This window comes from Dryobates pubescens, chromosome 16, assembly GCF_014839835.1.
Source record: "Dryobates pubescens isolate bDryPub1 chromosome 16, bDryPub1.pri, whole genome shotgun sequence".
NCBI lineage: Eukaryota > Metazoa > Chordata > Aves > Piciformes > Picidae > Dryobates > Dryobates pubescens.
Genome location: NC_071627.1, coordinates 22,851,256 through 22,875,750, shown reverse-complemented (window position 1 = coordinate 22,875,750; position 24,495 = coordinate 22,851,256). Strand labels below are relative to the sequence as shown.

General features: G+C 40.8%; 1 protein-coding gene across 6 annotated transcripts; it reads right to left on the bottom strand.

Annotated features, from left to right (window-relative positions):
* Positions 1-922: 922 nt before the first annotated feature.
* On the bottom strand, positions 923-24,090 carry MAPK9 (mitogen-activated protein kinase 9). Of its 6 annotated transcripts, none has more exons than XM_054168293.1 (13): positions 23,963-24,090; positions 20,711-20,787; positions 19,274-19,448; positions 14,727-14,856; positions 13,469-13,527; positions 12,326-12,464; positions 11,599-11,764; positions 10,312-10,383; positions 5,756-5,938; positions 4,646-4,770; positions 4,068-4,131; positions 2,509-2,580; positions 923-1,754 (listed from the first exon to the last, which is right to left on the bottom strand). In XM_054168293.1, the coding sequence occupies exons 3-13, from the start codon at positions 19,393-19,395 to the stop codon at positions 1,612-1,614; spliced, it is 1,275 nt and encodes a 424-aa protein (XP_054024268.1). In that variant the 5' UTR covers positions 19,396-19,448; positions 20,711-20,787; positions 23,963-24,090; the 3' UTR covers positions 923-1,611. The 6 variants fall into 6 exon arrangements, with proteins under 6 accessions (XP_054024268.1, XP_054024269.1, XP_054024267.1 ...); XM_054168294.1 differs by having other exon boundaries at positions 19,274-19,439; XM_054168292.1 differs by lacking the exons at positions 10,312-10,383; positions 20,711-20,787 and adding an exon at positions 10,612-10,683.
* Between the last annotated feature and the right edge of the window lie 405 nt (positions 24,091-24,495).

Here is a 24,495-nt window from a genome sequence, read left to right as displayed (position 1 = left end):
CTGCAAAAAGGGGTAGAGTTTTCATGCATTAGTAGTATTTGCATGAAGAGAAATGTCTGCTTTTCAAAGCTCAGTATCAGAACCAACGACCACTTTTCCTTCACAGGAGAAATATGTCAGTAATGCAGTGGCTGGCTGGGCCAGTGTATTGTAGAAGTTCTATTTATATATTCAAGTCAAGAGTATCTGGATCAAGAGCTAAATATAGTGCCTTTAAGAAAGTGGTGTTTTACCTCATCTTGTACACAAACTCTCAACAGTTCCACAGTTCAGTCTCACATGCACGCACACACACGATCCTATAGCCAAATCTCACACCTGTGCACTCCAAAGGCAATGTGCACAAATCCACAAGTGTGTAGGTGAAAGCAGTTTAAGCCCAACTCTCCTACAAATGTATTTTCTAATTCAACACATTGTGCAATGTTTGTCTCTTCTGATGCTGGAAACTGTACTGATAAGCCTGTATTGCAACAGCAAATCTCCTCCTCTTCTTTGACCCTGGATTAAATAGGATTTCCTCCCCTAGATCAAACAGGGAAGTTTTTCTAAGGTGGGAACAGAGCTAAGCTCTGTTAACTAAATCCTTAATTTACAAGGGACTAAAAGATACTGTATGCTTTTTTGAATTACTCACTGGATAGAATGGACCCATTAAAAAAGGAAAACTTGTATGCAGCTCTTTCTGAGGCTGCAAGTCTCTCCAGTTCATCTGTCTTCTTATCAGCTTGCAGTGAATGAAGAGCATCACAGCACACATTTCCTTTTCTGTTTGTTTTTGTCAAAGGACCATTATCACAAGCTAGAAAGCATCCTCTCCTCCTCCAAACAGGCACTGCTTCACAGATAAGCCACTCATCCTTCCTCAAGATTTAATTAAGCCACTGCATCCTCCACCCACATTTTAAAAACTACAAAAAAACTTTAGAGATGGACTTGTAGGTGAGACCCAAAGTAATGGCTATACTCTTTCAACTTCATGTTCAGCTCTTTCTACAAGAAGATAGACTCCTTGGAAAGTGAAGATAGGAAAGGCTCAAGAGCTCAATTAAAGAAAAAAAAAAAGTGCTAGGTGGAAGAGTAACTGCCCTTTAAACATAGTACTGAGAGCATTCAATACATGAGTTCACAATTACACACAACACTCCAGTCGTTAAACCAAGCAAACTGCCACAGTCACATGTTAAAACAAACTTCATCGAGACTATACATTCAAAAAACCCACTAAGGAGCAATACTGTACTAAAATGTAAACAACCATTGTGTCACAGAAAGCCTGCCAGTTGGGACTGAAGATTCACAAACCCACTTAAGAGGAGTTATTGGCTAGAAGTCTATTGTAACTGCTCACCTGAAATAGGCTGAAACAAAGCAAAGCCTCAAATAGTGTCTAGATTTAAATTTGTTTGTTCTTTAGACATTGATTTGCTTTCATTCTACAACATTAAGCAGGCAATTTCATAACAACTGAGTGAAAAAAAACAGGCATTACTTTAGCAGAACATGCAGAACATGGAGTTTTTCTACTTGGTTCCATTAACTTACAAGCAATTCAGGCCCAATGGAAGCAAGAGTTCTTTTTTCCAAAGTCAAGTCTGCAATCCTGGCTGATCATCGACATCCTTCGAGGGGTCCTGTCAAGGCATCGAGGCTGCTGTCTGTATCTGAGGCCAATGTTTGCTCTGTTGACATGGATGAAATGTCATTGATAGATGATGACTGGGAAGGACTGGTGTTGCTATTCACTGCTGCATCTGTGCTAAGTAAACCAAACATAATAAAATCTGAGGCAAGACAATACTGCTGGTACAAATACACACACTTCTAGGCTCTGAGCATCAGTTTCCCCACAGAAATCCTTAGAACATAAAGATGTTAATAAGCAATAGAAAAGCACTAAGTTCCCTAGCACTCATAACCTGTGGTGGACATCAGGAGATTTTTTCCTTCTCCTCCTTCCCTGGATAGGAAGGGGGGTGGGGGGGAGAAAATAAAGAAGGAAAAGCAGCAGCAAAACATAATATGAATCCTGCCCTAAGTATAAAGAAACCCAACAGATATAGTTAATAACAGACAGTACAATATTCCAGTTACTGAACCATAAGAACAGCTGCAAACAGCAAGGACTCAATCACAGGCATAAATACTTTGCACCATTAACCACTTTAAATGATCCCTAACAATGTTTAGGGCTGTATGAAAGGGACACATTCATGCAAAGCCACAGAACAAGCATGCAGCCCAAGAGCCATCCATGCAACAGGTGTCGGACCATTTGATGACCAAATTCCTTGGGGAGAAGGCAGCTCAGGGTCCTGGTCACACAAAACTTAAGGTTTCCCACAGCTTACTTCCCAACAGTGAAAAAATACTTGACATGGATCTCCAGAGGCTTGAACAACAAAACTTTGGCCTACCTGGATTATTAAGCAGGATTCTTCATTCACTGCTGCAAGACATCAGCACTATGTACCACAGTTACAGAGAACTACTGAAACAATCACTAACCTGAGGGCTGATCTTTTACCACACCATTCTTGCTCCTTTCTTCCCAATCCATTACTTCTTTGTATATTAACTCTTAGAGAAGGGTGAGAGGAATGAGAAGAGACAGACGAGAGAGAAAAAAGTTAAGATGAGAGAGAAGTTGTATACAATTTCCATGTGTGAAGGTATGAGTGAGCCTTAACCATATCATTAAAGTGCAGCTGGAGAGACATTGCTTTGTTTTTTTGTGTGTTTTGTTATTTCTGCAGAAATAATCAGAGAACTCTACAGATTTCCTGTGTGCATGACAAAGACAACAAGGATGTGCCAAAATAAGCCTATTTTAAATACTGTCCATTCAAAACCAACAACCATCCCATCCCTAAACTTTATGCACACCTATGAAGAACTCATTCTTAAAAAGCAAACTAATAAACAATCCCAAGAAACCCACCACACAGACTGGGGTTTAAAAAAAAACCCCTATGGATAACCAGTGTGGAAGTTTTACTTTGATAGCAAAACCATACAGGACTGCCTTCATTCTGGATCCTTTGAGGAACGTCTGGCAGTTTTGAGGCAGGCTAAAGAAATAGCTCCAATACTGCATGCACACACTCACTGACTAGGCAAAAGACAATTTAGGACACAGGTGCCCGAACAACAACAAAATCAGTGCTGTAACTTTAAAGGAGCATCCATTACTCTGAGATGTCTGTAGTATGGTTCACTCAAGATGGCTCAGCTTAGCCCCTTCCAGAGCAAGGGATTATTACTGCTGCAGAGCACCAGGTACACTTTAAGTTACGCTTTTGGTCAAGTCACAGTAGTTTCTGTATGTACCTGCAGCCAACTAGGAGTCACAGTATTAAGACCTCCTTAACTCTGAGTAACAACATTTACAAATGGATTCAGTGCATTTAGTGGACCCATTTTCATTTCCCACCTTGTGTTAATCTAAAATAATGTCAAGTGTACCTGTGCAGAGATGCCCTAAAGAAAAAACACATATAGAAACTAGAATCAATACCTGAGATTTATAAAGCTATTTTATAAACCCATGCCACTTCCAAAGCACTGAGCAAGAAAGTCTTATCACCCTTGGTCCCCTGATGGGAAAAAATCTGAACTGCCACAACACTCAATGTTTTTTTATTAGAAGTATGAGAGTGAATTGATTTCTCTACCACAATGCTCTTTATTCTTTTATTTAAGTCAACAGATTAACCTATTTGGTCAATAAATAAGCAACAAGGAGAGAAGATCCAAACCCACCGAAACCTTTTCTGTTGTTTACAGCCTTTAGAACAAACTAATTAGTAAATATTGTCAAGAGAGATGGTTTAAATAATGCACACTGAGAAGAGGCACATGTTTGTCTTTCAGAGAATCTGCTATCAAGGATAAAACCACTGAGATTACAAGCACAACTTCAACAAAATAGGGAGAAAACACCACCAGTGGAAACTGCAGCACTTTGTTGAATAGACTCCAGAATGTTACATGTATGTATAGGTTCATATATATGCATCTGTGTATACCTAGAGAGAGACTGATAGATGTTTATTGTATGTATTTACCTTTCCATTCTTCAATTGCATGTTCTCTTTCTTCCAATTGTGCATCATAGATTTGAGGTGGAGGCTGCAAAGGAAAGAAAAGCTATAGTGTGTCTGCTACAACCAAACCTAAAAATGAAGTTTTTTTCAGCAACTTACAACCCTCACCTTTGGCTGTCTATTCCCTGTACCTCAAAGACACATTCATTTTACAACTCCAGTCCTGTCTCCAACTAGAAGGCTGTTTAAAAACATCAACTAAGATTGAACTCATCCTAAGGTTTTACAAGGCTCTTTGTCCCCTTTTCCAAAAGGCCCAGAAGCCCACCACCCAGGCAGCCCTTTCATGAAGTAAGTGGAGCTACCAACAACCACTTTCAAAACTACATCGACTCCACTCCAGCAGATGCTCTGCAGATGATTCTGTGCCTAATGTTGATCTGAAGGCTTTAGGTGTGACTTCTGCTAGCCAAGGAAGGAGATGCATGACTTTTGCTAGCCAAGGAAAGAGTTCAAAGCATGCTCTTGACTAAAACTAAATGCATTCTTTACAAGTTATGAAACTGATATCTTAACGTTCGTTTTAAATGCAAACTTACAGCTTCTGCTTCAGCTGGGTCATACCAGACAGTAATATAAGGATGACGTAAGGCTTCATCTACAGAAATTCTCTTGTCTGGATCTACTACAAGCATTTTTGATAATAGATCTCTAGCTTGGCTGGCTGGAAAGTAAGAATGAAAAGAACATGTGTGTGAAAGAGCTGTAGAGTTTAACGTTTCACACAGAAAAATAATTTGGAAGACAGGACACAGACTGTAACAGATTTCACTGTGAGAACAGGCCTCCACACCCACCCCACACCCAACCTTTCCTGCACAGCTACAGAGATTATTTGAAGTGAGGTCCCAGCCTTTTGGTGTCATCATTCAAAATAAGCCCTGCAGCTGACACCAACCGACCTCGATTTTGAACAGTTCTGTTGTTTCCATGGGTCACAACTTATTTGGCACTACCTACTGAATATAAACCACACTAAATAGTTTTAATAAGCTTTTGAAAATACATCCTGGTATAATAAGGATCTCATTTCTGTAATATAAAATCTGTTTTTCTTTAGAAGGTGTTACTGTACCATATCTAGCTACCCACTGGTGCAGTGGAACTTCACTGACCTTTCTTTTTTTATCTGAATGATCATTTTAATAATAAAGTAGGCTGTAGCAAGCTGGTTTATGTACAAAAGTAATTTGAACATCTAGGCAATAAAGTGGGATATTTTTTCCCCTCTTTTTATCAGTAACAACCTGAAGTCAATGTACAGCCACAATGAGTTATTCACTAGATACCATCAACTACAACATTACCAAAGACAAAACATCAACTAGAAAAAGACGATTAAAAAACACCTCCATAGCAAGCATCACTTTCAGAGAACATTTAAGTGACAGACACTATTCAATGGATTAGAACTAAGAGAATTAACCAGGATACTGGGGAGAGGGAAACAGTTCTGCATTTAACAACTACTACTAAGGTGTCAGGATATGTCATAATGAAACAGGTAGGCAGCTTCTAATGGTGACACCTAATGCAAACATCTTATGTTAGCTTTTTATGTAATTAAGCCTACTGCAGGCATTTGCAATTAACATCTTTAAAGCAAACAAACCAAAACAAAAACAAGAAAGAAAACCTCCTTGCCTTACTTTTTAACTTGTCACGATCAGATTCTGATGGAAATATCCAGTCTGGGAAGAGCTCTTCAAATTTAATACCAGGATATTTTGGCCTGTTTTCTACATAATTCCTCACTGTAGGCTGTAGTTTCTTCATGAAGTCTGCTGATGGTGTTCCTAATTGTTCAATAACTTTATTCCACTGATCAATATCTGCGCCATAGCTTTAGGAAAACCAGCTGAAGGATTTGAAGTCTGCACTACACAAAAATACCACTGACAGAAATCTGAAATGAGCACTTGCACAAAGGACACAAAGATGAACTTCGTTCTAGCATCAAGGGTATTCTGAGCTGCCATGCAAGAAGCCACACTGCCATGAAAATAAGATTCACATTCTGTAGTCTTAAGGCCAGGCTAGAAGTGCTGCAGAATACATCATGCTAATTATTATCTATTGGCTAGCACTGAAAGCAACGCTTTTTCTGAGTCCAAAGGAAGCTTTATTTGGCAACTGTATCCATAGAGTCCAAAAGAGGCTTTATTTGCCAATTGTATCCATAGCAAAACAACTCAAAGGACAGAAAGGAAAGGCTGCTGTTGAATCTTCTGACATACAACATAATACCATCAGGAGTGAAGATTCTTGAAGGATTGGAAAAAATACATGGAGAAAAAAAAAATCTACAGCACAAATACATCCCATTCAAAGTAAGGAATTTTATGCCTGCATCCCACAGCAATTAGGCTTTGGGCTGTAGCATTGTGAGGGGAGGTTAGTTGGATGTTTTCTTGTTGTTCTGTTCTTTCTCATTTTCAATTTCAGAAAAGCCTCAAAGGCATTCTGAACAGTGAATCCAGATTCCTGTAGGCTTTTAGCAGGTTCTTTTGTTGAAGAGTATCAACTGTGGGTAATACCCCATGACTACTCTGTTCTTAAATGCAGAATTCAGCTAGTTTGTAGGGACTGCATTTACAAGCTGAAATTTGAAGTTGTGCCTCATGTTTTGTCTGGACTGTCCCTTGGCCCTCTTTCAAGTGAAGGCATTTCCCCTAGACAGGGTGACACTTGTTACAGAGATACCGGAGGCTGCTCTGAACCAGCCTGGTTGGGATAACAAAGCTCATTTATCACACTGAGAAGACACTGCATTAGTATTCCTGAAACTTAAGTTCACTCAGATTCAGACTGATAAAAAAAAAATTGTGCAATTCTATCAGAGTTTAACCATTGACCTTGCAAACATTCACAGCTGAATTCATAGTCTAGCACTCCAGCCTCTCATTTCTCATGGACCTATTCTGTAACCAAGCAAGGAACTTACTGCAGTTTGAATTGAATTGAATTTGCTGCAGTTTGAATTAAGATGCATTTAAAGACCACTGAGCTGCTTTTATTTCAGTTAGTGGGGCAAGAATACAACTAGAAAGAGATGTGTAGTCACTGCTTCACACTAAAGACTTTAGACTTCTGATACAAAGATTGAAAATTATTACTGCTTGCTGAATACACTCCAAAGGAAAAAAAAAACCACCACCACAAACCTACATGGAAATCACAACTACAAAGCCAAGATCATTAAGCCTCATGCTAAAACAGAGCACATGCAAAGAAAATTTGAAACACAGATCAGGAAATTTTGTTCCTAGCTGGAAGAATGTTTTCTGTGAGATCTCCACCAGTCTAGATTCAAGATGATGGTTTTTTCATCTGAGTAAGTAACAGCAGTCTGATTAGTCAGATAATCAAATTAGAGTCCAGTCTCCTGCAGACTCAGAGCACTGAGTGCAAGGCAGAAAAATGTAATCTTCTATCCCACTGTAGTAAAACACCAACCAAACAAAACCTAAACAGACCAACAAAAACCAGACTGGAAAAACACCCACAAAGAACAGTATCTCGGTTGGGTTGCTTCAAAGTGCTTTACAGAGACTGAACAGTTAAGAAATTTCCCAGCATAGGAATAGATTTATCAGAAACACAAATGGGAGGAAAAAAAACCCACCTCAATTTCAACGTAAAGCACATCAAACATAACAACCTTGCAAGCTGCAAACAAAACTGCCCCTCCTGCTCTAGTGAACTCAGGGTCAAAAGTAACCATAAAGTTTAGCCCATGCCAAGTACATGTGTCCACTTTTTGGGACTCTGGAATAAGGGAAACTGAAAACAGAGTCCTTATTACAACCACAATAAGGCATGATTTTTTCCTCCAGGAAAGCAAAAATAGCCCCTTGTGCTTCTTACGTCAGTCAGGCAATTAGTTTCCTTCACCAGCTGGGCAGAAAGTGCATTAAAACCACTCTGATGCTGCTAGGCAACTCCACAGCACCAGACAGGAGCAGGTTCAGTGCATCCATTGCCCTGGCAACATACATCATCTCAACTCACCCACAGCACTGCTGCAAACCTCCTGGCAATCCCCTTTTACCATATGGGAAAGTACAAACAACTGAATCTCAGAGCAAGTTTTTCCTGAGATAGTCAAGGGCAGATCATTAGGCAATGTGTGAACTTAGTTTCCTGCTCTAAATCTCCAAATACTAAGGCATGTTTAAATTTAAGCTAAACAAGAAAAGACCAAGCACACCAGCATCACCCAGAGACCAACTGCCAAAACAATCTGGTGAGAGAAGGTAAAAAAGCACCAATCTGACTGAAGCAGGGCAAGTTTCACCACCACCACCAGCTGTTAACATTTCCCAGGACAGAAAACTGAATGTCTTAGGAGAAGTAAAAAACCCTCCAAGCACAGCTATGTGCTTCAGTGAGATACTGAAGGGGGGCAGGAGATTCCTTGAAACACAGACTGGTGGAGCTTCACTGACCTCCAGAGAACCACAAATGGGAACTTGCATATTGAACAAGCATGGACAAAATTTCCTTCACTTACTGATGAACAAATCAAAACAGGCCATGCTAACATGCAGGTGGAGAGACACACAACACACACGAAGAATTGTGTTAGGTTGGTCTGAAGGCCTCAAAAGGTAAAACTCTAAGTGTAGAAAGGAAGAAATGTGGAAAACAAAATGGCTTATTTAACAATTCATCACTTGTGCTACTAAATAATGCATGATCAACTGCTGAAGATTAGTGTCATGAAATTTAGCATTAAAACAGAAGCCCTCCTCTATCAGATCCATGACCATTACTTTAGACTTTTTATGGTGGATGCAATTTTTCCTTGGGGATGAGTAAAAATATACTTCAAAATCCTGGACCACAAGCAACCCTAGGTTCTTATGACCTACAGCCATAACTGGCAATGATGTTTTCATGACATCATTTACACTGCACTTACTCCCTGACCAGTTTTGCATGTCTTGCCCTACACCACCACTACTTTACGAGGTATCATCTTAAAAGGATGAAATTGGTTTTCCTCCAATTTTTACAACTGGAACTTGATAATGAGTCAAAGGTTTTAAACTTTGTTTCTAGGGAAACATTTTGAAACACATGGAAAAAAAAAAATCTTCAAAGAACATTTCCTTTAATAAACATCATTGCTCTTCACATTACACAGCGTGAAGACTTGTTTGTGATCCAGGGATGTGTTACGGACGTTTCCAGTCTCTAAGGCATGAAAACAAATAAGAGGGTTTGGTTTGGTCTTAATACAGTAACATTTCCTACAATTACTGTTGTTCAAGAAAGAATTTTAGAATCATAGAATGGTCTGGGTTGGAAGGGACCTCCAAAGGTCATTTAGGCCAACCCCCTTTGCAGTCAGCAGGAGCATCCTCAACTATGTCAGGCTGCCCAGAGCCCTGCTGAGCCTCACCTTGAATATCTCCAGGGATGGGGCCCAAACCACCTCCTTGGGCAATCTGTTCCAGTGTTCCACTACCCTCATGGTAAAGAACTTGTTCCTATATTCTGAGACAAAATCTTTCTCAAAAATATCGGAAGAAGAAATGGAGAAGCAAACAACCTTAGAGAAAAATTAAGCTCAAAAAGAAAACTTTGATAGAATGGGGGGGGGGGGAAACCAAACAACTCCAAGAAGAAAATTATTTTCTTTTTACAGTAAATGACAGTAATTAAAAAAAGATTTCTCATGCAGTGTGTTTGCAATTAGAACACTGTTGTCCAGCAAGTGCTAATAAGCAAGAAAAAAACATCTGACTGAAACTTAAAAAGAATTGTATAAGGATAAAAAAGCATCTACTATTTAAAGCAAAATCCATGCACAGGAAAAAGTAACTTCTTAGGCTTTTGCTCATAACAGTTATCTACAAGGAACAAGAGTAAGAAAATATACTTACTGCTATTGAGGTTTTTTATTTTTACACCTAACAGTATTCTTTGTATTTAAGCTACAAAAGATGAAGCTCTTAATAGAAATTGGAAGAATTCAACCAGCACACAAATTGCATTAAATATAGTCCACTAAGGAAATGGAATGGCAAGAGGAAAGCTCCACAATTTGGTTAATGACACTAATTTCAAATAGTACAGCAGATCTATTAAAACATGGCATTGAAAATTATTGTTTATGGGATTTATACTTCTATAGCTCAAAAGAATTGTCTTTCTGTTGGAAGTGGAATGGGATTCAAGGTTGACTAGGGAAGGATACGATCAGTGCCTTGGAATATCACACAACCTTTCACCAATTCTCCCATGATGCACCCAACTGACCAGATATCAACTGAAAGTAAAAATGAAATGATCAAATTATGAAGTATCATGAACAAAAGTGAGGAAAAACAAACAAAACCATCTAGCATCTACAATAAAACACAACAAGGTGGAAAACCAAACTGCTAACACGAATTTTCTACCATACCAACACCGACTGACTGCTGCTAGGCTTTCTCATGAGCCTCTTGCAAAATATAATCAATGGTTACATTTCTGAAACAACCATGAAGGATACAATCTCTTCCTGGAAACAGGACTTTATGGAGGACCATTTCTGCCATAATGCACCCAACAGACCAGATATCCACTATCATATGTTAGGTGCAACAAGGACAAAAGATTAAAGAGGGTTTTTTAAACACCACAGTTACTTATTTGTAAGCTCACATTGTACTCCTGCAGATAAATCACTTTTTTTCCCATCCAGAACAATCTCTACCAAAGTTTTGATCCACATCAGCACCTGCTGTGCAGCAAGCTGCCTTGCACTTGAATGAAAGGAGTTATTACCAGTGGCCTAAAAATGTCCCAGGAGCCCCTTATTTTACACAGCCAAAGTTATTTGTGTAGCCATCCTCAAGCCCCTGTGATAAAAAGATGCAGTGGCACAGAAGTGCAGAGGAGGCATAGCTAGTAAAATTCATCAGGTAAACCCCCCCAAAATGCAATTCTACAATAATTTCCTCACCAGCAATTTTGTTGGCTGACTGTTCAATATATTATAGCCGTGTTGTTTTTAATCATGTAACAGTCAGCCTCTTTGATTGCTGTGCATATTTAGGAGTGTTTATGATAGGGATCTGATTTTAATAACCAGAGATGCAAAGTGGGACAGGCTGCTGAAAGAGGCAGCCTCAGAATAAAATCACACTGATAAAAGGGTTTATTGCTCCTCTATTTGCAATTGTTATTGTTTTTTTTAAGTGTCTCAACAGGTTTTTGTAGAATTAAAAAAGGCAACAACAGGACAACATGTGAAAAGATATAATCATAGCAGGGGAGAGGGAGCAATGTATGTTACATGGAGATAGGCCCACAGAGCAGATAACCATTGTACTCTCCAAAATTATTACAGTGGAATGTTTGTTATTAACATAGTTCAACGACACAACAGGGGAAAAGCAGCCTGCCTGCCCTCCCTCCCTCCCTCCTTTAAAGCTGTTATGTTCTGAGACAGAAACACTTTAGACAAAAGGCTTCAAGCATTACTCCAGCAACTTACCATTCTCCTTATATCCCATTCCAAGGATAACCTCTGGTGCCCGGTAATAGCGTGTTACTACGTATGGAGTCATCATAAAGTTAGTACAGGCTGTTCTTGCCAGGCCAAAATCAAGGATTTTGAGTGTACAATCTGATTTGACTACTATGTTGCTGGGTTTCAAATCCTAGCAAGAAATTACTTCTGTTAAGGAAGGGTCAACATACAGAACAAAAACCACACACACACTCTTCCCCCCTCAATATATGCCCCAAATTATCAACTGCATATTCCTGCTCTGCTGTCTTTGTACACAGACTAGAGGCAAGTAAATGCTTCCCATTTAAGTCTTCAAAAAATTCAGAGAAAACCAGAACCAAAGTTGTCTGCAGAGCCTTATTTAACCATTTGTGTACTGACAGTATTGTCAGTTACATAATGGCCTGCATAGGACTGCACAGTGTGTTCATGTATCTGCTTCCTTCAACACAGTGAGTCACTTATTTGGAGTACAAAGAGTTGCAAGGTAAAGGAAACTGAGTTTCAAATACTCTCATTAGTCAGGTACAGATTCTAAAGGCTATATCAGGAATTTTTAAGTATCTATAGGTAAAGGATTATCCTAACATTAATGAGTGCATGAATGAAAGAAATATAAACTTAGGAATCAGCAACTCCTTGCCCTCCCCTCTGCTTCATAAGAAATCTGTGCTCATAAGAGTATTGTTCATTATCTAATACTACCTACTCTGTGGATGATACCAGCTGAGTGAAGATGTTTGATACCACAAAGCATCTGGTAAAGAAGGTAAGACATTCTTTCGTGATCCAATTCCATGTGAATGACCTGGCACAAATTTGCATCCATCAGCTCCATAACCAAATATCTAAAGCACAAGAAAGCAAGCATTAAAACTCAAATCTCACTTTTCATACCAGGCTTAAATTTAGCATGAGAGATGCTTAATAAAAGTCAACTACTTTGCTAAGGTGCCAAAAAGTCTATGATTAAAACCAAACAACAATGAAAAAGTATGACTGCAGTTTCAAAATGAAATGCTCTATTTAAATAGCCTTAGTATTACAAATTAAGTGTTCAACAGTCCATCACAAGATATTAGAATCCCACTAGTTTCATAAACATTTACACAACACAATGAGTTTATGCAGCATGAAAAACTGAGGCTGGCTGAAGTTGATGCAGAAATTGCAGCTATTGCAATGTATCAAAGAGTGATGCTTCCTTTCACTGTAGTTTAATTTTGCAATAAATTAAGAAAAGCACAGTAAGAACTAAGAAAGAATAATCCATCTTCAAGTTAAGATATCATCTGCTCACCCACTTCAGACACACTCACACACTCCTTCATTTCCCCAAGAAGCCCATTCACAAACCACAGCAGCATATTCACTGGAACCTATGAATACCCCACCAATTAAATCACCACGAATCCTATCTAGGTCAATTGACATAGCCTGCTTAAAAAAGAAATATATTTAGCTCTTAATTGAGGCCAAAAATACTGTTCTGCTGATGTGACTGCTATGGCAAAAAAAAAAAAGTTATCAGGTTATCCAGACCAAGTGATTGTCCTGAGGTGACCCGTTCAGCTGAAGGACAATGCACACAAACCAGATGCACAACAATCAGCCAAGTATGGCAGCGAGATGAATACAGGTACATAACCTTTTTCATTTCCCACTTCCATCTTATGCATGTAGTTAAGTGACTGTCTCTATCTTTCTTAAAGACATCCAGAAAGAAAGGCTAAATTCAGCTTTTGGCTACCCACTATTTTCCAAGTGTGAAGTCTGTGGGATACTGAAAATACAGCCCCAGGGCTTAGGCCAGGATTTGTCAGGAAAATGACAGCAAAAATCTAGTACTTACACATCCTGAAATTCTTCTAGTGACTTCTGTGGTGTGAATACATTTAATAAACTAATTATCTAGAAAATAAAAATAAACATCCAGTTTAAGTCACATAACAATCCACCACTGCAGAAGTTATTATTCAGAGATGAAAGGCACATTGTTACTACATGCAATTCAAATGTACTTGACTTCACTTAATTCATATGTGCTGAAAAACTGCCAATTCAGAAATAGTCCAAAACTGCAGCATGTATGCCAAAGGAACTGAGAGGGGACAAACCCACTTTTTAAAGTTATGTGACACCTTCCATCTCCCTCCCTGGTGCCTGAAATATATCCCATTTTTTCCCCATGAATAATAATATCTTCTTTTAAATCCCACGTTGTGCAAGGAATTTAAACCAAGGCTGGCCAACAACACATACACAGAGCTGCCTCATGCCATCACATTAAACTTAGATTATGATGTACTATTTCCAGAAGAATTGATAAAATGACTGCACTGCCACCCTTAACTACCAGCCTGCTCTTATTCTGCTACTTGTGGACTTCATCAATATCTAACTTGGAAAAATCACCACCAATATCTAAGTCAGGAAAATCAATCTCAAAAGGCTAATTGCTGCAGGAAGTTTGAGACCTGAGTGCAAAACTTCACTGCTCAACTATGTTTCTACTTCATGTTAGTATCAGACCAGAACAGCCACATAAACCATACATTCTTGTACCTGAACACTGAAGTCTTGACAGTGAGGTTTGCTAATTTAAAAGGCTCAAAGGTTTTAATATGTTGTCCCTAATATCTCAGTTCTGTTTACCAACAAATTGTTAGGAGTGGTGCAGCCTGAAAACCCCACCAGTTAAATCCTGTGTTAGGCAAAATCATGCCTGAGCTCAGAAGATTTTAGCTACAGTGCAGTTACCAGAGCCAAAGCCACAAACCAACCTACTGCCAAATTGGCTTTGCTGCAGTATGACTTGAAAAGGGGAAATGCACACAGTGAGGCCAGCTCTATAGAGCTGACACTGAAGGCAAACCTATTCCAACACCACAGCAAAAATCTCCTACTCTTGGCCCCTCATATTCCAAAATGGCTCATCCAAGAACTTACCCATAGCTTGTAGAGAACTGCACTACCCACAGCAAACCTTTCCAGTCTTCCTCTCATTATTTTGCCCTTGCTTTGGTTACTAACAGCAAGCAAGAGAGAAAACCCAGAGCTTTTTTGACAGCTTACAGTAAGGAGGGAGAGAACTATAAAGCCAAACTTACATTTTTGTGATTGACACATTTCAAAAGAACAAGCTCTCTGTAAGCCCTTTTTGCGTGGGTTTGATTCTGAAAGGGACGACTCAGCTTCTTCACAGCGACGTTTATTCCGAGGACTGTGTCGAACGCAGCACTAGAAGTTTTCAAAGACAAACAACTTAAGTTGAAGGCTGTTTAAGGGGGCAAAAGGGAGACAGGAGTCAGGGGATGGGGGAACTCAATCAAGACTTGAGACAAAGCATATCCACCGAACTGCCCATTGCAGCTTCATCTAATTTTCACGCGGAAAACAAACATCCTGCAAAATCTACACACCCTGTAAGTAATACAAATAGGTTAAACAGAAGCCACTGACACTCATCAGAAGTCTTCCTGCCCTCCTTTCTGTCTTAAGACAGAATCTGCTGACTCAAGACTCGCATTCAAAATTGCAAGAACTAAAAATATTTGAAGCCAGTTAGGAATCAAGCAGAATTTCAGTTGCCTCATCTGTATATTTGGAGTATTTTTTGGACACTGTTGCTGACTCAAAATCGTTTCGTATTGGCAACAGAAGTTTCTCTTCACTAAAGGAGACTCACAGCCATGTCTCCATGTTCTGCAGGCATCTATACTCTCTTGTTTATGCCTATTAACAACTATGAAAACCTGCAATGCTCAGCAGAAAATTGCATTTACCATCTGGTAAGGGGGAAAAAAAAATAAATCCATAGAATTGAGAAATAAGGAGAAGTTAGATTGCAGGGAACAATACATGAGTTTAAAAGTGAACAGGACCATTAATTTTATCTTGCTTTTCTGCTGTGCATTTTCTTCCCTCTGCAGTTGGAGGCTGAAGTGTACACTTGATATAATAACTTGATTTAATATCTGTATATAGAGAACAAGCTTCAAGTGGGGATATTCATTATTACACACAGAAGATTCAACAACATGTATGTGAACTCATACCACACAGTGCTCAAGAGTTCCAATCTTTAAATAGCTACAGCTTTAAATAAGGGTTCCCACATTACTCCATTTCCATTTGATGTTACTTTCATAGCATAGGAAAGAATTCTTATTCACCTACATTTTCCAAGCTCTCCATGAGCTCTTTCTCTATTGCAATGTGTACAATACCAGACTTCTCTGACTCTTCTGTCGTGACAACAAAACTCAAATTATAGGAAGTTCAGCTGCACCAAGTCACTACATTCTCTGCTAGAAACAGCAATACCACCACAGAGCAGGGCCCACCCATGAGATGTGTTTTCTTGGAGGCATGTCCCAAATGACACATCCCAAATTTGAATCAATGTGCCACTGGAAGCCTGCTAGCATCTATTTCCGTTTAGTTCTGCGAAATATCTAAGTCATTATTCAAGGACTCTCACATTTAAAGCCTCCGTATCTGTGCAAAGCAAAACACAGAGAAGTTACTTTCCTCCCAAATATGAAAGCAGCAATGCTTCAGTATTGACTTCAGCTAGAAGATGTTACATGGAAATTTAAGTTTTATGTTAATGACTTCAATTATACCTGGGAAACAGTACAGAATCATCCATTAACAGGGTCTGGATGAATCAGCTGCTCAAGTCAATCTGTGGATCAGCAGTGGACAGAGAAGCAATTTTAGGGAAAGTGCTCCTTTGTGATCTGGCACACCAGGTGTGTGTCAAGTGTCAGTCTGAGCACACAGGAACTGCTTGTTTTGCTCCTGTACATGGCAGGGACTCACATTTGAGCTCACAGCAAACAAACAAACAAGCAGCTGTCTGCTACCTACACAATCCAAGGGGGAGAATGAAAAAGTGGTAGAAGAAAAAGAATATTGGTAAAATGATTGTATGAACATGAATTTATGAATGTATTTACCAAGAGGGGGGGAAAAAAGCAGATAATCTCTACTACCACCAAGACCACAGATTTTTCTCATAAATGGACAAAATAAAACCACCAAAAAAAACAAACCCATACTGTAATTGGGCTAAATTTCTTCCCCCATCCCTGCTCTTTTGAATGCAAAACAGATATTTTCATCACAGCAATGTTTCAGGCACAGATTTTGAAGCAGCAGATTTGCCAGACTCTACCCAATTATCACCTTGGCTACTAACAGAGCTTCCACAAATTATTTCAGCATTTGATATCATGGAATAATGTCAATGTCTATCCCACCATATAACAGCAACTCCAGTTTGATCATAATGAATTGTAATGAGGACTTCACTGAGCTTGTGACAGTTTTGCAAATAGTAACAAACTTATCCCAACTGCTTCTTCAGCTGCAGCTGTAAGTGAAGTTCTCACTGCAATCAAAACTCTGCTATTTATAAGATCGTGGGTTTGCTGCATTGCAGGACAGGGGAAATTTGCTGGGACAATAAAATCCAAGTGAATAGAAAATTTAGGAGATCCAGCAGAAAAGAAAAAGGAAAAAAGGACATCAGGAAGATGAAGATAAAAATTATTTGAAATGAATAATTTTGTGCAAGGGATTCTTCACTCCTAAATAGATTCAAAGCCTTCAGATGTATCAATATGCAGACAGTCATGTAGGAAGTGTACTTTGTATATAAGATACAAAAGGTATATTGAATTTCTCTCCCAGGTTAACTGCAGTATGAGCTAGAAATACTCTCTATGTAACAACTGAGGTACTTTTTCATCTTCCTAGAGCTTTAATTTACTGCTTTTCCTATGCATGTATGTTTAAAACTACTTCTTTCCTACATTTTATCATCAAATTAAAAACTAAGAAGAAACAGTACCAGAGGAGTTTCCCATTAATAATCTTGGAGGGGGGAAGGCCAAATTCAGACCTCTCCTAGCTGATTTGACAAGGATTTAAAATTTCTTACTAAAAGAAAAAAATCCACACACAAAACTCCTGAAACACTTTCCCTAATTTTTGTTCAAAGGTGGATGATAGAACAAAATACCATCACATCTCTGCATCACACTGATGACTTGATGACTTTTCCAGCCACACACACAACAGGATAGCACTCATCTTGTACTGAGTCTCCTGCATTTTACATCCCAATGTTTTAAATCATTGTGTACCATGAGGAATTTTAGGGCCAATGAAGATTTTGCACCTTCTTCACTTTGTCATTGTTTTCAGGTGTTTCTCACATGAAGATGGAAAATGTACACAATGTTTCACTCCGTTGTTCCATAACTTGAGCATTCTCCAAACAAGCCAATAAATCAGATGATTCCTCTTCCTCCCAAAATGCTGACCTTAACACCAGTCTAGCTTCATTTTGAAGCTGACAACTGGTTTAAATCATCTAGTTCAGAAGTGCATTACTTCTAATGAAAAGAGGAACATTTACAACCACCCTAAATCCCTGCATCCATCTAGAACAAGCACAAATTGAAGAGTCTCCATACCTGGAAAATATTTGCACTATACTAAATCTTACCCAAACAGTAATAACCAAGATCTAGCATATCTATCCACTCACCACTCAACCTACCAATGAAACATGGTGCTCTCCTTTTGCTCGTCACCTAATTAGCAGGGTAATAGGGGGCATCTAAAGTAAAAATGAAGGCATGTTCTCAACAAAATGCATTTCTTTTCCAACTTATTACAGCTATGAAAAGGCCAAAACAACATGGGCAGGTGCAGGAGAAGATGCTGCTCACGACACATGAGTCACCACAATTATTCTGCAGAATTTATAGCTGAAGAGAAACTGCAGACTGGATTTAAAGCCTGAACAGCCCACCATGTGTTGTGATTAAGTCTAATATTAGAGAGTGCCTGAGAGTATCTGTTTGCTCCCCTGTGTATGGAATTAAAAGAAAAACACCTCATCAACAAACATTTCTGCTGTTACCAAGCAAGTTTTGCCCAACACAGGACGGGCTGGCACGATGCTGTGCAGAATGGATTGCTGCAGCCTGAAAAACATTTGAAAGCATTTACCTTTAGCCGGCCCAGAGGTGTGGTGCCATACAAGAGACTAAGGTTCAGGATCAGACTAATGACTGTCACATCCTGGGCCAGTGGAGGCTGGACACATAGCTGAGGTGACACTCCAAGGAAGAGCTGGCCAGCCCAACCCCTCACACAGCATCCCTTTCTGGTTAACCCATGGAAGGACAATGACACTGATTTGCCAGTTAATGGCAAGGCACTGCCTTGATGGCTCCTAGAAATGGACAGGAGTGATTGGGGAATAAAAGGGGGGAAAGAAAGGGGGCCATGATGAGGAAATGAGTAAACCCCAGAATCACTGACCATCACATTGTCATACCTCACACTGCAACATCATAACCACCTGGGGAATGTGAGAACTAGAGACAGAAATCAAGTGGTTAATGAGAAGGAAATGTGTTTGCCATTTTAATTTCTTCAGTTATCAAATATTCATTTTCCCCTAAAAACAAAACAAGCAAAACAAATTGGTTTGTGCAGCGAGCAGGTGGTTTAGGATTTATTTAGTACATAACCCTGTAGAAGAGACAACCAATTATCATCTGCATTTCACACTCCAGCAGCTCTATCAGGTTCACATTTACAGTTTTTTATATTTAAAGAATTTATTACTCACCAAACAATGCCCTGTGCCCCTGATCCAATGGGCTTCAATTGCTGGTAACGTTTTAGAACAGTGAATGTTGAATCTGCAACTTGAACACTGTAAAACTGACTATCACATTTACTGTCACTCATGGTGTAGTGTCATGTAGTTTTCTCTCCCAAGGACCTGGTACAGCCTTCAAGATCTTAAAGAAAAAAAGAAAAAAAACCAACAAATGTTCAATCTCTCTCTAATTTCAGGCAGACAAGATTGAAAATGTATTATACATATTTTAATACAGATGAATTTTTCAACAGCACACCATTAAAGCATTCTTTCAACTTTATTGCCACTGCTAATAAAAAAGTCTTGCAGACAGACAGCAAATAATTGCAGCCTTCACAGCTTTAGGTAAATGCATGTTTCTGTTCCAATCCCTAAATCAAAAAGCAGCTAAGTAAACAACCTTAACAAGCAAACAAAACCACCCCAGTCCAACAACTCTCTACTCCTTGAAGGCTACTCCCTAACTTAGAATCGTTGCTATGTGCTAGGACTGTGTCAATTTCTGTATCACAGGGAAAAAAAAGTCATTAAAGGCGTTTTTCAAATGCTGATAATGCAGACAAAATCGACAGCAGAAGCCCATGGAGTCCACAGGCATAAAGGCAAACAAGGTTTTAATAAAAGTCTTGATCACAGCTGCAACACAGATTTGTCATAAAACAACTGCCCCCAACGTTTCCACAGCTGCTGCAGTTTCTCCAACATCCCTTTCAACCTGGTTCAGAAGGAAATTTCAAGCAGGGCTCTATCTCCTCACCTCTGCCAGACATCTCTTCCCTGATCCATATCTATCACAACCCAGGCTCCCTCCCATTTTAAACACACCGTACCATCCCTTTGCTATCAGTTAGTGTACTCATAGTTCTCAAAGTACTAGAGTTTTATTCTGCAGCAGAGAATTAGTTATAGCCATCTATCAAGAATGAATTAGAGACAGGCAATTGCATTGGAGAGCAAGGTAATGGACTAAACCTCTTTAGCTCTGAAGTGCTACAGTAATGAGAATACAGATCTCTGGTTTTCCAGGGCCTCCACCCTTCTTCCAAATCTTACATGAAAACTGCCTCAGTAATTACTGAAGAGGTCTCTAAAATTCTCCTGGTTTTAATTTCACATTCACTATGACAGATAGTGTCATTACAGCCCAGAGTAAATTACACAGTTAAGTGTTCCTGGAAACAGGAAATGAAAGATCACCTTCCCCTGGAGAAGCTGTCCTCACCAGCAGCCTCTACCATGTCTGTTCTAGCTCAAGAAAGCCTCTCTCTCTTTGCTGGCCTACAGAATATTTGTGAGCCAATGCAAAACAGAAAAGCCTCAAGAGCAACCTAGAAGCCCATCCTAGATGGGCATACAACCACACAAATAGCTTTTGGTTGCTTCAAAAATTAGAATTCAGACCTCTCTCTTCCTAGGTGCACGTAGGAAGAAGCAGCATCTTCTCCATGGCTTAAGCCAGCAGGTGAACTCCAAGAAATCTGCAAGTAAAACAGGCAGAAGACTTACAACTCTTACTAAAGACTGAGTTGAAACTGAACTGATAATGGTTAGTCTTGAGGGATACTCAAGAAATGTCTAGACTCCTTTTATCTTCTAAATATGCCTCAAAATCTAAGCACCATTTTAAAGAGTAGATATTCAACTTGGTCATCTCTGGCAGCAATTTAGACAACATGTTTACTTGTAATTTCCTCACACAGGCTTAAGAAAAAAGCAGAGGAGAAAGGATCAGCAAAGGGAAAACGTGAGCTGCCAACTTTCTGCCTCTGCCACAGCAGTAGTAAGGGGATGAAGAGGATTACATCTCCTGTACAACACCTCAGGGGCAGTCAGATGTGGTTCCACAATCGGCTCACACTAACATGACACCAAAACACCACCCTAAGAGGCACTCTCAACCTTTCCTACTACATCCCAGGAAAATCCCACTCCTTTTCCTGACCCTTTTTATCACTCCAAAGCTACAAACTCTAAGGTACCATTTTTTTTGACTAAGACTTCCTGTAGATGCACCATGGTGCAGCCACAGTCTCTTCAGTGAATCTTCATCCACTGGAAAAATGGTGTGGCCTGAAGTTCAAGATCCTATCTCTGAAAAGGACTTGCAGAACAAACCAAAAAACACATAGGTTTTGCAGAATTTGGGTATCAAGTTAAAGACCTGGCAGTTAGGCAGGAACTATGCTGTGCCTCTTCATGGTTTAAAGCAATACTTTTCTGTAACTGAGAGAAAGAAGTAGGGGGGAAAGGAAGCTATTCTGAACCAGACAAACCTTCTCTTTAAGGAGCTTTGTCTGCACAAAGCTGTCATTTAAAAAGAGATCAGGATAAGCTCTTTCGACAAGATCCAAGGAGGAATTAGGCATCACAACACACAATTGTTATGTATTCTGACATCCTTTAAAATTCACTATGCTAAGCACCCTGCCTCTCCAAAAGCTGAGCCCTCAATTTTACTTGGGCTGCAAGCTGCTTGGACACATCAGGACATCCATTATTTCAGACACACACATTAATGTAAAATTAGGTGCCCAGGGACTGTAGACTGTAGCTTTTACAGGACTTCAGAAAACCTATTTTCAGGGGCAAGATCCCTCAAATAAAAACAGATTTCCCACTGCTCAGGGAAAGGTATATCTGGCAAACAAGTTTCTTAATCTTAGGCTGTTACTCTCCTATCTGAAATAAACTGGTTCATTACTTCAGAAAACATACTTCATATTTCTCCTACACAGGACTTTTTGGGGAAGTAGGCAGCATTTCCATTTCTGAAACAGAAGCTTTCCTTTATGGCTTCCTAGCTGCATCTTGCACCAAACAGGACCAGCAGCAACTGTAAAGGTCACAGGATGCTCAGCAAATGTACTTTTACCTCTTGATAATAGCATGTTACTGAATCCCACTTCAAGTTGCTTTTCTGTTTTAGAGCATGCACAAGATGAGTTAAAACTGAATGTTTGGGGAGGTTTTTTCAATAATTTGCTTGTGCAATTGGGGAAGTGCAAGAATCACAAATCAGACTGAGCACACCACACACAGGAAACTTACAGGAGTGGTTTTCAACCTGTAATTCATGAAAGATAACTAGAAAAATAACCAACACACCAGACCTACCATCAGCAGGCTCATGAGTTGTTAGGTGGAACTGCACTAAGAAGTTTTAAGAAGTTAAAAGCAACTACACTATAGCATGCATCCTGTACTAAACAGTCACTTCCCTAAAGGGCATTTATTAAAAGAGCAGCTTGTTATTAACCAGGTTTGTCCTCTGGATATCTTCGAGTTAAAAGCTTCTGAAACAAACAGGTTGTAGCAGTTTGGAACACATCCCCAGAGTTGTTTTGGTTACAGAAATGTTACTACTGACAATGAAGCATAAGAACATCAAGAAACTTAGTTTGTTTTTTAAGCCTCAAGCTAAAATTTTACTGCTGACAGAACGGACAATGAACATGTATATACATAATGTGTTTATGAAAAGATATGGAAAGTATGTGCAGAAAATCTCCTCCATTCTTATATTCACCCTTGCAAAGGCACTTCAGATTCAGGTATGCCCTTTTAAAGGCTATTATTCAGTAGTGCTGAGGTTGTTTTTCAATCTTTACAGCAATATATAATCAACAGGTTCGACCGCAAAATCAGCGAGCAGGCTGCTCACAGCCCTTGAGCTGTCTCTTACAAAAGGTTAAGTGTAGCAAAACACTGGCTGAGTAACGTCAATCGGTTAGAGCAGCGCTCAGACGTACTCTGTTTAAGCTCTTTGAAAAGTTGACTTTTTTTTCTGTAAGCAACCCAAAGGATTACAAAGATCCTACCAACTACCTGGTACAGTATCAGTCAGCTGTTACACCGACACTGCAGACAAAAGCTGGGTATCTCTCAGCTCTCCTGCTAGGGCGAATTGGTGAAAAGTGGGCAAAAAGTTTAAACGTGCATCTGCTGCAACCAATTACACTGTCGTAAAATTATGTAACAGCCTTCTAACTGAGCAAGAGCGCTTTTCGCTCCTCTCCTAAAACTTCTGCTGAGAAACTGCTTGGGCTCAGGAGAAAGCTCAGGTCCGATCTCATTGCAGGGAGAGGGGCGGGCAGCACGGGCCTTCCCCTCGGCTCCGCCACGCTCCCTGCGATCCTCGCAGTACCGGGGAAGCTTCCAGGGGATGCCGACCGCCGGCCCGGCCGCACATCGCAGCGCCAGTGGGGCACGGCGAGGAGGCACCCCGGCCCGCCACGGGCGCAGGGCAGCAGGGAGCGATCCCGCCGCGGGCCGGACACGAAGCATGAGAGGAGAAGGTAGAGAAGGGGCAGCGCCCGCTGCGGCTCCCGCCGGCAGCGGGCTGGGGCCAGTGGCGGCACTGCGGCACGGCGAAGGGCGGAGGACTCGGCCAGGGCAGCCCCGCAGGAGAACCGCGGAGAAAGAAGGGTCCTTTAAGCCTCTCCACGCCACTCCCCGTGTCTCACTCCCGTTCCGCCGGGCCCGGGACAGCGGCACTTAGGAAGCCCCGGCTCTGCCCGCGCCTCCGCGGGCGGGGCCCGCGGGAAAAGCTGGAGACTCCAGTGACCACAGGGCCGGCCCCACAGCCGAGGGCTCGTCTGGCTCCAGCTGCGGCCCCACCGCCCGCAGGACCCCCCTCATAGCAGCCTCCCTCACCGTCTCCTCCCTCGGTCGGACTTCGGCGGGACCGGGCGCGGCGCTCGCGGGCCACGGTCGCCTCCTCCTGCTCCGGCGCGCAGAGCTGCCCCAGCCACAATGGCCTCCCGGTGCTCCACATAGGCCGCGCCAGGCCTGCGCCGCTGACAGACAATGGCTCGCCCAATCCTAACCCCCCGTCTGCGAAGCTCAACCAATCGCGCATGGGAGGCGGGACCTCCTGGCCGCTATATAAGGGAGGGCGGTGAAGGTCTGCAGTGGAGATGGGGAAGTTTAGGCCAAGCCGGGCGCAGCCGTCCCCTTCCCGGTGATGTCACGCGCCACACATCAACGTGTCACCGTGTTTGTGATGTCACCTCGCAGCAGTGCTTCGTCATGAGTTACTGTGGCGCCAATCCTCACAGCCACCTTACTCCAGCAAGTGGGGAGAAGAGCTCTGTGAGGAAGCCTGCAAAAGCACCACAGCAAAATGACTTTGGCAGCCTGTCACAGGACCGCAGCACTCTGCGGTCACCTCAGCGCACTGCTTTAGG

Excerpts from the sequence above, each read along its gene's own strand:
- MAPK9 (XM_054168293.1), bottom strand. The coding sequence starts at position 19,395 with ATGAGTGACAGTAAATGTGATAGTCAGTTTTACAGTGTTCAAGTTGCA. Across the intron at positions 11,765-12,325 it reads CAGCTGGTATCATCCACAGA|GATTTGAAACCCAGCAACAT; the intron begins GTAGGTAGTATT and ends ATTTCTTGCTAG. Across the intron at positions 4,132-4,645 it reads ACCCAGCTGAAGCAGAAGCT|CCTCCACCTCAAATCTATGA; the intron begins GTAAGTTTGCAT and ends TTTCCTTTGCAG.